Raw genomic sequence first — 16,367 nt, 5'->3', positions numbered from 1 at the left:
TTTCCATTATACAATTTTTTTTTGACAGGCATTTCCATCATTAACGGAAAAATAAAAAGGTAAAACCATGTAAGGATTTCTATTTTTTATTTTTATTTATTTATTCATGAGAGACACACAGAGAGAGGCAGAGACATAGCAGAGGGAGAAGCAGGCTCCTCATAGGATCCTGATGTGGGACTCAATCCCTGAACTGGGATCATGCACTGAGCCAAAGGCAGACGCTAAACTGCTGAGCCACCCAGGCATCCCAGATTTCTATTTTTTAAAGGTAAATATTTTTTTTTTCTAACAGATCCTAGTCACAAAATAGTCTTATTAACAAATTATAAATAAAATATTTACAAGTTTTTATGAATGAAAAAAATTAAACCAGCTGAAATCATATTAATTATAAATTATTCCAACAAAGAAATACTTTATTTACCTTGGAATATACTTCTCAATGCTGCTGAAAATTATTTTCAGGGAAAGAATGTTTCCCAGGGAAGAATTTTCTTAAAAAATCTTTCACATTTGTTGGCTTTTGGTAACACATTTGGTCCAAAATAAATAGGACTAATAAACTTCAACTACTTTTTATTATTTCTCTCCATAAAAAGTAAAGACAACATAAAACTGCATTCAAGATTTCTGTATGACACCTTTGCTATCAGATATAGATTAGACTTGATCAAAACTTATTCATAAAGATTTATTCCCAACATCCTAACAATATAATTATGATTCTTTTTATCCTTTCAGGATCCAGGCCTCCTACTGTAATAAAAATAAAATCTAAACCTGTTTTAGAAATAGAGCTTTCATTTATGTTCTCTACCTAAAATAGGTACCCAAGCTTTGCTTGTTTCCAATAAATGACAACTATGACTGAGTTTCTCTGTTTTTGTGCTCTGAAAGTTATACCCTTAGGAAACATTTCCAGTGCACAATACTGAGAACAAAACACTTTCTTTTATGTTGTTGGTGGTGATGGTACCTGCCAGACAAAAAAGCTTATTAAAAAAAATGGGAACCCAAAGGCAGGATACATGGATTCTTGGCTTGATTTTGCTCCTAATTTTGTACTTAACTTTTATGGGAATATTTAACCTCTATGACATTGAGTTTGTTTTCTTTTGCAAGGGAAACGACGAGACCTACCTCACAAGAGTATTGTAATGATAAGATGTGGAGGCAGTAGCAATGAAACTGCTTCAAAAAAGTTAAAAGTGCTCTACTTGTTCAAAGTATCATTTTTATTTGAAGAATTCATGAATTCAGCAAGTATTTACTGAGTCCTAATGTGCATCAGACATGATTCTCTTCAGCTCTTACAATGGATAGCACCCCTGCCCTCACAGAACTTACATTCTGGTGAAGAAGGTGATGAAGGTCCATCACAAGAGAAGGGTACTTCTGTTTTCTAGAATAGTTGGGGAAAAGCTTCTGTGATATCTTGAGCAGAGACCTGAGTGAACTGAGGGAGCAAGTGAAGTAGGTATCTGAGGAATAGCATTCTGGGCCTAGAGTAACAGGTATTTTTGCAGGTTATCTGTCTCACCAAAGCAGGAGGGCCTTAGGGGAAATTCAAAAAGGGAAAGTGAACATTCTGAGACCTGAAACTTCCAGAAAAGGGCAGATGAGGGTGAACACTGGTGCAGAGGTAGCTCTGGTGAGGACATAGCATCGTCCTCAGCAGCATGGGGTATGATGAACACAGACTGGACCCAACTGAGTGAGACTCCTAGCTCTATCACATACCTGGACAAGTTTCTCAACCTGCCCACATCCCAGTCTTACTGAAGAGGGTCACTGAGAAGCTGACGAGATTCAGTATGTGCAATGCCAAGCACAGGGACTTGTAGCTAATGAAGACTCAAACCGCTCCTTCATTTTCTTGCCATTTTTAGAGGGTGGAAGAAGGAGGACATGAAGGAGGAGATGAAAAGAAGCCTTAGAAAAAAAGGTAGCTAGACACCAAAAAACTCTGCCTAAAAAGAAGAAAATAGTAAAAATAACTTGCTTCTGTAAAAAATTTTAATAAGGGATTTCTTTCTTTCTTTTTTTTTTTTTTTTTTTTTAGGAAATTGGTAGCTTCATTCTTTTTTTTTTAATTTTTTTTTCTTTATTTATTCATGATAGACATAAGAGAGAGAGAGAGAGAGAGAGAGAGAGAGAGAGGGAGAGGCAGAGACACAGGAGGAGGTAAAAGCAGGCTCCATGCCGGGAGCCCGACATGGAACTCGGTCCCGGGACTCCAGGATCACGCCCTGGGCCAAAGGCAGGCGCTAAACCGCTGAGCCACCCAGGGATCCCTAATAAGGGATTTCTAATCAAAAGTTTGAAGAATCATTTCTTTTCCTCTTTTTAGAAATTCTGGCTGAGATGAAAGAAAAGACTTTGGAAAAAAAATTGAGAGAAAGAGAAAGAATTTGCTAAATACAGGCCTCAATGTTTAGAAAACGAATGAACAAAAATAATCTAAAATGAGTCGCACTTCAATGCCTATGCATCAACATTAAAGTAACAACAAAAAGGAAGTCAGAATGAGTTTTCTCCAAATTAGACATTATGTTCCAGAAAAGATTTGGATTTGATTTGCATGCTTGGCATCCTTTTGCCTCTGAAACGAAGTATTCTGGATGCTTTTGCAAGGCATCTTTCGGAAGTCACCTGTGTTGGTTTCATTTCTATTGTTTCATATTTATGCTCTACTGCTCACTTTCCACTGTTTACAAAACAATTTAGGATATTTTCATATTTATTACAATTTTCACAACAAAACCATTTCATGGCACACATCACTCTAACAGAACTCCCTCATGGGAAGCAAGACAGATGCAAATCTTCCAGCTCCATGCTCTCCCATGATACTGCATCTCCAAATAAAAATAGGGCAAGAGGCACCTGGGTGGCTTAGTTAGTTGGTTAAGCATTTGATTCTTGATTTCAACACAGGTCATGATCTCAGGGTCCTGAGATTGAGCCTGGTGCCGGGCTCCATGCTAGGCGTGGAGCCTGCTTGAGATTTTCTCTCTCTCTCTACCCCTCCCCTCTCATGCTCTCTGTCTCTCTCTCTCTCAAAAATAAATAAATAAATTAATTAATTAAAAAATTAAGAAAAAACCGGACAAATGAACTAACACTTCCATTCAAATTTGCAGGTCTCAAGGTGAGAACAGGTAGATTTTGTGTTAAAACTAAGAATTAGGGCAGCCCGGGTGGCTCAGCGGTTTAGTGCCTGCCTTCAGCACAGGGCCTGATCCTGGAGACCCAGGATTGAGTCCCACGTCAGGCTCCCTGCATGGAGCCTGCTCCTCCCTCTGCCTGTGTCTCTGCCTCTCTCTCTCCCTCTGTCTCTCACGAATAAATAAATAAAAAATCTTTAAAACAAAACAAAACTAAGAATTATAAAAAATAAAGGTGAATGAACAAAGGGTACAGACAATGAAGAAAGTACCACCCAGTATCAATTTTATAAATCATCAGAAACCCAGGGATTCAGGTCAAGAAGGCAATTAGGCTCAACTCAACTGATTCAAGGACACTGAGTTGGGAACAAGGAACATAGTTACATTGAGAGCTCTAGAGTTAGAAGACTGGACGTTGGAATCACAGACACTCAGTTCTAATCTCAGTTCCAATAGTTATGTGACCTCAGGCAAGTTAACTTCTCTGAAGCTGTTTCTGAAACCATAAAAAATACCTGTATCAGGTTCATGGGCCTGTCCATGCAAATATATACAGAGTGCTTAGTCTACTGTTGGTACACAGTAAGCTCAACAAATGGTAGCTATTATTATCATAGGATGATGATACCACCACCATCATCACCACCTCCACCACCACCACCACCAAATGTAAACTCCATAAGATCCATGATTTTTGTATAATTTTGGTTGTACTAAACACATAATCAGCACTCAATAAATCTTTGATAATTTATCAAAATAAAAGTATCATACTTTTCAAAATAAGGACACTTGCTGTCACCACCCACCATTTTCTCACGCTTCCCAAAATGGCACCACACAACTTTGGTAAGAAGCCATACTGTCCCCTTGAAAATAAATGTTGTGAAAAGGCCATATTCTGTTGTGTTTTTCATTTTGCGCGCAGAGAGCAGCCACAATAATCATCTTTAAACCCAAATCTCAACATCTGCCCTGACATTTTCACTGAGTTTGAAGACATTATAGCTTTTACTTTTACTGTATATGCAAATAATTAAAGACACCCCACTGTGTCTTTCACTCAAAGTTCAAGAACCATTTAGCTGAAGATCCTAACTAACAGCTTTTATCTGCAACCTTTCTCTCTAAAATATAAATGCTATCAATTTGGACAAGCCTGAGAAAACAATAAAAACCACGGTTGTGTGGCCTGGTATATAGGATTTTGGCATACTGGGAATTTCCAAACACAGCACACATTACCTTTGCAGAATGTTCCATGGTGACCACCACTTTGGTCTTCGCACTGGACACTAGATCCATAGCCCCTCCCATTCCTTTCACCATCTTCCCCTACAAAACAGAAATGGAAAAGAAGATATAATTCTTTCTCACTTCTTCTAGTATGTGGCAGAATTAAATTAATTGGCAAGAATAAGTCACTGGACTAATGAGTGAGAAAAACTCATTGACCTTTATTGCTTAGTTCTAGTAGCTACACGACATTAATATTCTGTTAGTCCATTATTCTATGATTGAAGGATAAGTTCAGGACAAATACTATGATATTACTTTTATTATATGTGGCTAATGGTATTTTGATGATATATTGGCAGCAAGACAATCAGTGGATAAGAAAAATCTTAAGAACCATTTCAGAATTCTGGCACTTTATCATTATTGCAATAATAGGAGATTGAAATCCACATACCCCTGACATGCACTTCCTTCTTTTTAAACACATAATCGGCACCACTGAGTCTTCAATTACAAACACTTTCTAAAGCACTCTCTTGGATTTCCTGCAGATTAAAATGCCATTAGGTAGTAGGCTAAGGCACTAATGGTGTTTCCCTAGTAATGATTAATATAAAGAGGTGGGTCTGCCTTTCTAAAACTTGGCATTTATCTTGCTCCTAGGAAAATAAGCCAAACAAAACAAAACGTTTATTTCTGTTAAGCAAAAACAGAAAACAAGCAGAGTTCAGGACTTTCACCATCACCATTCTATTTTTGTTCACCTGTCCATCTCCTGATTCATTAAACATTTACCAGCCATATTCTACAGGCCACATACTCTGAATAATTCCCACTGTCTGTTCTGTCTCCTGGTTACAGAGTCTTGGAAAAATCAGGTGTTTCCAGAGACGATGAAATAAATTCTTATTCAAATATATTGAAGAGAAATGTCTTCTAACATTGAAATCTCCTTAAATTTTTAATTCTTTAATCCAAGTCCTCTTGCTGATTTGTCAGTAAACTCTCAGCTCCTTCCCCAAAATTTCATAGCTACAAGGAGATTAGGCAATGCACTCACACTTGGCTTTCAAACATAGAGGTCTCAGATCCTCTGATTTCAGAAACATTTTAGAGGTCAATGCCAACACTGGACGAACATGAATTAGATGTGCATTATATAAAGGAAAGGAACAAGTGGTCAGGATGTCTTCATGGTTTGGAGCCTGCCACTAAATGAGATGGGCAGGAACTGGAAATGGCTGCAGGGTAGCGGGGGAAGGGGGTAGGGAGGAGGACAGAAATGGAACGTACAAAGTAAGTCTGTCTTCAGACATGTACGTTTGAGTGAGAATACCTACATGGAAATGTGTAATTTTATACTTCTAGGAGCCATGCCTTCATTAGTTAGCTGCAACTTTAATAAGTTAGGTATATTATTTTCATAGTATTTCTGTAGAGAACACCAATACCTTTATGGGATAAAATAAAAATAATGTTTCTGTAGAGAAATATATTTTCTCTACCTTTATGGGATGAAATATGAGTAATTCAGAGATGGAACCAATGAATATTTATCATAAACTCCAATACTAAGGAAGTTTGAGATTTTAGGGCCAAGGACACTAAAGCAAGTCCATTGGAAAATGAATTAACCTGTTGTGGTAAGAACATGCAGCCAGTCTCAGCTTCCACAAGACAGTGTCCTTGGGAAGACTATAAGTGCTAGCAGAATGAAGAAGTCAAAGAAAAGCAGAAACTAAGCTAGCATTTTAAAAAATCCTAGAATTAGAATATACCAGAGGCAAATTTTTTCGCCTGTGGCACAATAATGGTGGGTAAAAGCTTATGCCAGCCTCTAACAACAAGCATGTCCCAATTCAGGTTAATCTGATTTACATGTTTTATTTACTTTTTAAGATTTTATTTATTTATTCATGAGAGATATACAGAGAGAGAGAGAGAGAGAGGCAGAGACGCAGGCAGAGGGAGAAGCAGGCTCCATACAGGGAGCCCAATGTGGGACTCGATCCCGGGTCTCCAGTATCAGGCCCTAGGCCAAAGGTGGTGCCAAACTGCTGAGCCACTGGGGCTGCCCCATTTACATGTTTTAAATCATTGTCAATTATTTTAAGATATTTATAGAGTGCCTACTGGATACAAAACACTGTGCTGGCAGGAACGGAAAGAGCTACAGAACATGGCAGAACAACCATCTCTGTTTCTGCTAAAAGGAACATTCTTGCCCATATACCTAAGATTAGGTGCAGAACACTTGAGATCTAGTCTATGAACCCACTGTACGACACTGGCAAATTCTCTGAATTATCTCTGAATCCATTATCTATAAACCAAGAGTAAGAATGCCCTATCATAGAGCTGTTATGAGGAGTGCATGAGATAATATATGGAAAACTGAAGAGTAAATAAAATTTATAAATTCATTGACTTATATCACCATCCAGGCTATTCGGTTTACTGAGAATCTAGTACGAGCCTGTCATTGTACAGAGTGCTAGAGTTAGAGTTGATGACAACAGGCTTCTTATAAACTTCATCATCGAGGGAAGGAAAAGCGTCCACAAGTAATTAAGGAAATTTGGAGCAAACTTCCTCCCTCTAAAGGTTTATTTATTTATTTTAGAGAGGGAGATAGAGAGAGAAAGAGTATGAGTGACAGAAGAGGAAGGGGGAGAAGGAGAGAAGCAGACTTCCTGTTGAGCAGGGAACCTGATGCAGGGCTCAATCTCATGACCCTGAGATGATGACCTGAGCTGAAATAGAGTCCGATGCCTGACTGAGCCACACGGGTGCTCCAAACTTCCTCTATCTAAAATAAGCATTGCCACCACTCCCTCATCCCCAAGAGCCTAGTGCTAAGTGCCTTTTCCCCTCCCTGCTCATCCTTGCTAATTAGGATATAATTATAACACAGTGCATTTCCACTTTTTTCCCCCATCTTGTAAGTGCTTGGATGAGTGAGGAGTGAATGGATCAAACTAATAACATAGGCCTGTTCAAGTCCTAGTAGAGCAATGAGGATGCCCATGCTGATGGTGCCTGGGGAAGCAGAGGCAGGAAGAGGTGGCTGGTGCCGGGCAGGGGATCTCTCAGAGGTGGTGTCTCACAGCAGCACCATGCCACATGGCAAAGAGAGCAGCAGCATCGCCTAATGGAAAGTATTTCTAGCAGGTTAACAGAAACACCTTCAAATATTTGGTTTTCCTGTTTTTAAAAGTAAATTCATTGTATTGAAAAAGAAAATAACCTATTTCCTTCCACTTCAGTTCCCAGATGATTTCTCAAACAGAATCAATTACTGAAGGAAAACAGTTCATTCTATCTATACCGGCAGAAAGAAACAGGGTTAGAGGAGGCATATAGTCTCCAATGCAGGTGGGAAATTCATCACTTCTCTTCAACCCATTTTAGCAGCCACTCTTTTGGGACTCAACAACTTGCATTTTCTGATTCTGTACTACAGTCAGGGGTGACCAGGTACCTGAGTTCTAGACAATGAAGGGAGGTAATATCTGTGATTTCCAGGCTCCTGCCCATAAGAAACTCTCACATGCAATTCCTCATGCTCTTTTGCCTTCTGCAATCTGGACACTGACATCCAAGGTGACCTTGGAGAATGACTGAGCTCCTTCAGAGTTCTTCAGGGTCTGTAAATGACTGGGTACAGCAGAGCCCACTTATTTAGAAACACACTGTGCTATACAATAACAGTGAAAAGTAAACACATAAGGTGCTAAGCCACTGAAATTGGGAGTCCTATTTGCTATAGCAGCTAGTATGACTGATAAAATAATGTGGCATCTAAATGAGTTCTATGGCATAGAGTTAAAACTGTTACAGTTGCACAAGAGAGGAGGGAGCAGGTCTCTTAGGAGGATAATATACTACTGCTCTTTGAAGCAGGAGACTGTGCCAGATACCAAAATTTACCTATCCAGATGTCCAACACAATGCTTGCCATTTTATAGAGATGAGATACAGACCTTACAGCCATCTCTATCTCCCTCCTCCAAATCCAACATCCTATTAGACATACAAACAAGAAGCTGATAAAACAGAGAGGTTATGAAGCTAAAAATATACCTTTAAATAAATCACAAGAGGGAAAGTGATTCTTGGAGAAAAATAGGCCTGTGATGAAGAAGAGATTCTGGGCATGATTGAAGAACTGGGCCAGAGTGACACAAAGTGTAGCTTTCTTTAAAGTCTCATCAGCAAACATACATTTCTTGAATGGTGCAACTTCAGCTCTGAAATGTATTCTGGCTAGCATAATGGAGAGATGATTGCTGGATACTCGTTTCATGGCCAACTCATCTTTGCACAGTGAAGGACTGACTCCAGTATCAAGTATGCAAAGAACACAGCAATAAGATGAACTAGAAATGCTGCATGCTTTATTATGACACACTTATAAATTTTTCTAAAAAGATACTGACTCAAGCATTATCCTCAATTCATGAATATTTTTTATTCAAGGTCAATTATAAACCAGGCACCAAAATAGGAATTAAGAATAAAAGATGAATACAGATATCTAACTTATTTCTAGAAAGTAGATTTAAACTGAAATCAATTATTTTAAATATAATTTACTTATTACTTTGATCCTATTTCCTAACACGAGAATTTGAAAGTAAAAGAATTGTTATTAACATTAAAAAAAGGACAGCCCCGGTGGCGCAGCGGTTTAGCGCCGCCTGCAGCCCAGGGCGTGATCCTGGAGACCCTGGATAGAGTCCCACGTCAGGCTCTCTGATGCCTGCTTCTTTCTCTGCCTGTGTCTCTGCCTCTCTCTCTCTCTCTCTCTCTCTCTCTGTCTCTATGAATAAATAAATAAAATCTTAAAAAAAAATAAAAAAAACATTAAAAAAAACCTTCAATGCATCAAAGTACAAATATTAAATTGCACTCCCAAAGACAGTAATTCAAGTTCTAAACATGACCTTTGGTGATGTTTTAAGGTTTTTACAAAAAAGGTAAAATGAATACATTTGAATAGTTCTGTGAAATGCTGTTTAAAATACGTTATAAAACATACTAAAAATGAGTCTTCCATCACCTTTATCATTAGTATATAAGTAGTAATGGCTTATCTGCAGATTTGTCACCTATATTCTGGTCTTAGGTGAGAAACAACATACAATATATAGAAACAATTTTTAAAGCATTTTAAATGAATGCCATGTGACTCACTGAAAACCATTAATTGACTGGAAGAAAAAGGGAAGAGTGATTTATTAATAAAACTAGGGTTTGTGGCTCAAAATGAAACACCAGAGCATTAAGTACCCACCTCAATCCAAATGTAAGCCTCTTTATTTCTATCTCACTTCCCCACTATTAAAAAATGCTCTAAATAAGAAAGGGCCTCTAAACATGCTCCTAGCTAAAGGGCAGGAGTGAAGGAAAATAAAAAAATGTAATATCATTATGTGTTTAAACGTAAAGGAGAAGTCAGACTTCTGTTTTAGAGAAAAGGACTTATAATTTATCTTAGTTTTGCCAAGTTATAACAAAGTTACAGCACAAATATTTCTCTTTTCTGCATTATACTTTGTATTCAAAAACAAGAAAAATGTGATTTTCCTTTCAAAGATTAATTGTATTTCCCAGGATAGAGGGACTGATCATGTAAACCAGCTAGTATGGAGCTAGAAATATAATTACAGTCTCTATTGCCACATAAGTTAACAAATTATAACAAACATCAGCCACCAATCATAATATGGGCTTAAAAAAAAAAAAAGAAAGAAAAGCTTGTCAAAAAGCTGCAACTGGACAAACTCAAAACTTCATTTTAGTACTCTCTTATTCCTGTTCTCTCAGGGATCTTGCTCCAGTTTCTCCATCTTCCCCTGTCTCTAGTCATCAGGTGGCACAATATATAAGCTAATTCCCAAAAATGTTTCCTCTTGTTCCTGGGCACAGACATTTTCCAGCTTTCCTTGAGGTTAGGGTTGGTCATGTAAATAAGTTCTGGCCAACAGAAAGTAGGTGAAAGTGACATAATAGTTCCAGGGTTGGATCATAAAATCTTTCAAGAACTATGCTCCATGTTCTTCCCATCTGTCAACTACATGTTGAAAATGGTGGAGCCACGGATAAATGAATCTCAGTCCCCAAATTACTGCACAGAAGAGAGCTGGCTGCTAATCAGGGATCCTTCTTTCGGTTCTGTGTGAGAAACAAAAACCTTTACCTCAACTCATGCCTCAGCTCAGTACGGTCAAAAATAAGTATCTTTACCAAGGCAAATCTCATCTACCTACTAACTCCCAATCTCAGTTAGTAGCCAATCATTCACATCAAGGTCCACACCAGAAACTTCCTTATCTCTCGCCGTTCCTTCATTACCTATGTGCAATCAGCCATTCAGTCACAAAAAACTCCAATTTTTCCAGTATTTCTTGAACTCGAACTTTTCTCACTTAAGAGCCTTATGATTTCTCCCTACAGTGCTGTAACATACCTATTAGTCAACCTGTGTCCAGCCTTGTCTCTCCATTCCAACCCATAGCCATGACTATAATCTCTATAATCTCTCTAAAATGAGTATTTTATTGTTCTTTTTCTGCTTAAAACCTTTCAGTAGTTCCCCAATGTGCCAGGGCAGAGCCTAAGCCCTCAGTTGGGATACAAGGCCTGGAACAACCTTGCCTCAACTCTCCCCATTTCCTCACACCTCAGATCCCATTTCTGTGCCAGGAATAGTGAGTTGATTATGGACTGCATATGGCTTCACATTATGCCATAAGGTCCCACCTCATTTCTATTAAGTGTACTCCAGCTCACTCTTTACATATCACATAACTACTTCTTCCAGAATGTATTTACTTACATGCCTCTGTCCCACCCCATCAACAAGATTTGACTAGGGATCTCTCTTGGGTGCTCTCACAGCATCCCTACTTATCCCTATTGTAGAATCTGCCAAATGACCCGCATTAAGATCAGGGTTGATGTTCCACTGGCAGGTAGTGGCCAGGCCATATAGGTAGTTATAATTGAAATTCTTCCTCATGAGAGGAACCCTAATCCCTGAGCAGTCTCTTCCCAATTCCACTATCATCTAGCAACTGAAAATACAATGGTGGGCTCCAAAGCTATGACTACCATATTCTGATTGACCATATTTATTTGGATTAGTCAGTGCCTGTACACTAAAGAAATCAATTAACTTCAAATAGAAAAAGTGAGTTCTGTTCCTATTAACTGCCCCAATTTTCTCATTTTGTAAAAGTATAAATACCACTCAGTAGTGTCTTCATAGTTCAATTCTGAAACCTCATCACTCCAAGTAAAGAAAAAATCACAACACACAGAAAAATCGACTGTGAATCATTAACTCCACCTTTATACAGGAGATTAGTAAGCATTTATTAGGTGAATAGTTAGAAGTATGAAACTTTCACATTTTCTTTTCCTAAATTATAACCAGTGTGTGACTAGGCCTCTTTTGGTTATAAATGAGGCACTTTGCATAGGTTAACTTCTTTGTGTAAGATCAGATAGATTAACACTCTGTTCTATTTTACTGGGTTAAATAAACGGACAGGGGAAAAATTCTGTTTTGAAGGTATGATTTTAGTTCTCATAGAGTTAATTCATAATTCTGCAGAGACGAAAACAGACATCAAAGAACCTGGCTAAGAGAGTTCACCTGTTTTATCAGGCTTCCTAGAGAAGACATCAATGGAAAGAACTTGAGCAAGTACTCCAGGATACATATGAAGGGATTTGTTTTTATTTAAAATGATTAAGGATTATTATACATAAATAAGTATTAAGTAAATAAGTCATTACTGAAGAGTCTTTTAAGTTTTTTCTCCCTGTGCAAGTCCTGATCTGTAACGTGGGGCCACCTGATGGCTCTGACCTATGAAGGGAAGTCTCACTTCTGCTTTTCTCAGAAAGCATACCTTATCTTCAGGACTAGGAGAACCATGGGCAACATCATTTCACGTAGAGTCAGATCCTGGGACCAGTGTGTGGTCTAACCCCAAGAAGGAGAAGCACACCGTCTTTTTGAGAATAACCCACCTCTGAGAACAACAGAGAAAGCTAGGGAGCAATGTCACTGTGTGTGTGTTGAGGTGGGCGGGGGGGGGGGTGGGGGGGGTGGGAGGGGGTGGTGAGGAGCCGGGAGGAAGCCGCTAACATCACTGGCATCAGAAATCAAAAAGCATAAATTTTCCTTTGAGGACCTAGGAACTGAAAGTGCATAAAAGGCAAAATGGCTCCTTCTCAAACTGGGGAGAATAAGGTAGAAACAAAGAACTTTTTCAGACACTATAATAGGTTGAGAGAATTACTTCAGGGAATTTGCCATAAAGTTAATATTTTGGAAAGATACATAACAAGGGACATTGAGGGAACATTAATTTCTACTTTATCTTTTCAAGAGCCAGCTCATAGATGGCCAAAGAGAGAGAGAGAGAGAGAGAGAGAGAGAGAGACAAGAGAGCTGATGCTGGGGAACAAAAGGAAAAGTGAGATGTTTTTAAAATATTTATTTATTTTTAGAGAGAGACACTGAGGGAGAGAGAGAGAGCTCAGAGGGGAGGGGCAGAGGGCAGGGGAAAGAGAGAATCTCAAGCATGCTCCAACCCAGCGTAGAGCCCAACACAGGTCTCGATTTCACAACCTTGAGATCATGACCTAAGCTGAAATGAAGAGTTGGATGATTAACCAACTGAGCCACCCAGGCATCCCACATGAAGTATTCATTCTCAAAATACTGAGAATAGAATAAATAATTTAAAATATTTTTTGAAGTAAAATACAAAGATCAAGAGTAGAAATATAGAGAAACTTTAACTCATTTCTTGATACACCAGTGTTTTAAATCCCTAAACTTCATAAGTTTCTGATCTTGATGTTGTGATAATTTAACTTCCACAATACTAGAGATGGATATCACATACATGAGAAAATAGTATTAAATACCAGTGTGTAGGGCAACTGGGTGGCTCAGTCAGCTAAGCATCTGCCTTAGGCTCAGGTCATGATCCCAGGGTCCTGGGACTGAGCCCCACATCGAGCCCCTGCTCTGCAGGGAGACTGCTTCTCCCTCTCCTGCTCCCCCCTACTTGTGCTGTCCAATAAAATCTAAATAAAATCTCTAAAAAAATAAAAACCGATGTGTGAGTAAAAAAACTTGATTATTTCAGATACATTTTATTTGGAACCTAAGTTGAGTATTTTAAATTTAGTATATCCTCAGGTGAGTAGCAAGAGCTGCAGTAAGAACTTTATTGGGGCACCTGGGTAGCTCAGTGATTGAGCATCTGCCTTTGTCCTCAGGTGCTGATCTCAGGGTCCCAGGATCGGGTCCTGCATCAGGCTCCTGATGCAGGGAGCCTGCTTCTCCCTCTACCTATGTCTCTGCCTTTCTCTGTGTGTCTCTCATAAAAAATAAAAAATAAAAATCAATTGTATTGATTCACATTCATCTGGAACTCATGCATGGCAAATACTTGGAGCTGGGATGTACTTGCTAGAAATTATTTTATTTTTATTCCCAAGAATAAAAACACAGAATACTGTGTTAGGTCTGGAATTTGGAAGGAAACAGTTTCTTGGTAATCACGGACACATAGCTGTTCAGGAAGGAGTTACTTTTTTCCTCTAAAAAAAGTTGTTTACCTTTATTATTAAAACTGTATGACTGTGGGTTAGTATGAGCATACTTTGTTTTATTGTACTTACACATACTATATGTTTTTACATATTGAAGGTACATGTCAACCCTGCACTGAACAAGTCTACTGGAGCCATTTTTCCAACAGCATTTGCTCAACTCATGTGTGTGTTATATTTTGGTAATTCTCACAATACTTCAAACTTTTTCATTATCATTATTATGGTGATCTGTAATCTTTGATTTTACTGTTGTTAATTGTTTTGAGGTGTCATCAGTCATACCCACATAAGATAATGACCTTAATTAAGTTGTGGGTATTTTGACTTGACTGTTCCCCCCACTGGCCATTCCCTCATCTCTGTCCCTCTCCCTAGGTCTCCCTATTCCCTGAGACATAACCATACTGAAATTAAGACAACTGATAACCCCACAATAGCCTCTAAATGATCAAGTGAAAGGAAGAGTTCCACATGTCTCACTCTAAATCAAAAGCTGGAAATGGTTAAACTTAGTGAGCAAAGTATGTTGAAAGCTGGGCCATAAGTTAGGCCTCCTGTGCCAGTTAGTGAAGCTGTGAATTCAAAGGAAAGGTTCTTGAATGAAATTAAAAGTGCTAGTCCAGTGAACACACAAATAATATGAAAGTGAAAGAGCCTTACTGCTGATATTGAGGACGCCTGAGTGGTCTAGATAAAAGATCAAACCAGCCATAACATTCCTGTTAGGCTAAAGTCTAATCCAGAACAAGGCCCTATCTCTATTCAATTCTGTGAAGGCTGGGAAAGGTGATGAACTTGAAGGAGAAAAGTTTGAAGCTAACAGAGGTTGGTTCATGAGGTTTAAGGAAAGAAGCCATCTTCATAACACATAGGTGCAAGGTGAAGCAGCAAGTGCTAATGCAGAAGCTGCATCAATCCAGATCTGGCTGAAGATAAATAACGGAGATGGCTACACTAAAGAGATTTTCAATGTACATTAAACAACCTTCTCTTGAAAAAAGAGGCCATCTGGGACTTTCATAGCTAGAGAAGAGAAGTCAATGTCTGGTTTCACAGCTTCACAGGATAAGCTGACTCTCTGTTAGGGGCTAATACAGCTGGTGAATTGAAGTTGTAAAAAAGCCAATGCTTATTTACCACTCCAAAACTCCTAGGGCCCTTAAGAATTATGGTAAATCTACTCTGCCTGTGCTCTATAAATGGAGCAACAAAGCCTGTATGATAGCCCATCTGTTTACAACATGGTTTACTAAATATTTTAAGCCTACTCTTGAGACTTACTACACACACACAAAAAGAGTTCTCTCAAAATATTACTGCTCATTGACAATGTACCTCATCACCCAGGAATTGTGACGGAGATGTATAATACAAGAGTGGGGGATGTTCTACAGGACATCTGGCCAGTACTTCTCAAGACTATCAAAGTCATGAAAAACAAGGCAAGAATAGAAACTATCACACAGAAGTCTTTTTCTCAGAAAAACAGTCTTCTCCCAGAGAAGATGAGGGAGATGCAACAATTAAATGTAATATGGTATTCTTTTTTATGGATCCTAAAAAAGAGAACAATAATGGAAAAAATTGATATTAATAGTAACGTACCTGAAAAACTTTTACACTGAAAACTATAAAACACTGATGAAATAAATTAAAGAAGACACAAATAAATGGAAAGACATCTCATATTCACAAACTCAAAGACCTAATATTGGTAAAATGTCCATACTACCTGAAGTGATCTACAGAGTCAAAGCAATGCCTATCAAAATACCAATGGAATTTTTTTATAAAAAAAGAAGAAAACAATCCTGAAATTTATATGGAAGCACAAAGACCCTAAATAGAGCAATCTTGAGAAAGAAGAACAAAGCTGAATTTGTTTTCCTGAAATCACTCCCTCATTTCAAAATGTTACAAAGCTACAGTAATTAAAATGATATCGGCATAAAAACAGACTAAGAGTAATGTAGCAGTGAAAAGAGCCCCAAGTAAATCCAACCATATACATCCAACTGATCTTCAGGATGGGTACCAAGAACACACAACAGAGAAAAGGTAGACTCTTCAACAAATGGTGTTGGAAAAACTGGATTATTAACACGGAAAAGAATAAAATTGGAATCTTACGGAGTAACAAAAGGGAACAAAAGCAAAAGTAGACAAGTGGGACTACATAAAACTAGAAAGCTTCTGCATAGCAAAGGAAACAACAAAATAAAAAAGCATCCTAAGGAATGGGAGGAAATATCTGCAAACCATACAACTGATAAAGGGTTAATGCTCAAAATATATAAGGAACTCTTACAA

General features: G+C 38.3%; 1 protein-coding gene across 1 annotated transcript in view; it reads right to left on the bottom strand.

Moving 5' to 3' along the window:
* Positions 1 to 16,367, bottom strand: part of OXCT1 (3-oxoacid CoA-transferase 1) — a 134,103-nt gene that overhangs the window by 21,991 nt on the left and 95,745 nt on the right. Inside the window, exon 14 of the mRNA XM_072824756.1 lies at positions 4,419 to 4,508. Coding sequence (XP_072680857.1) covers positions 4,419 to 4,508 — 90 coding nt within the window. The remainder of the gene's footprint in view (positions 1 to 4,418; positions 4,509 to 16,367) is intronic.

This window comes from Canis lupus, chromosome 4 (assembly GCF_048164855.1).
Source record: "Canis lupus baileyi chromosome 4, mCanLup2.hap1, whole genome shotgun sequence".
Lineage (NCBI taxonomy): Eukaryota > Metazoa > Chordata > Mammalia > Carnivora > Canidae > Canis > Canis lupus.
This window is presented reverse-complemented; position numbering and strand designations above follow the sequence as displayed.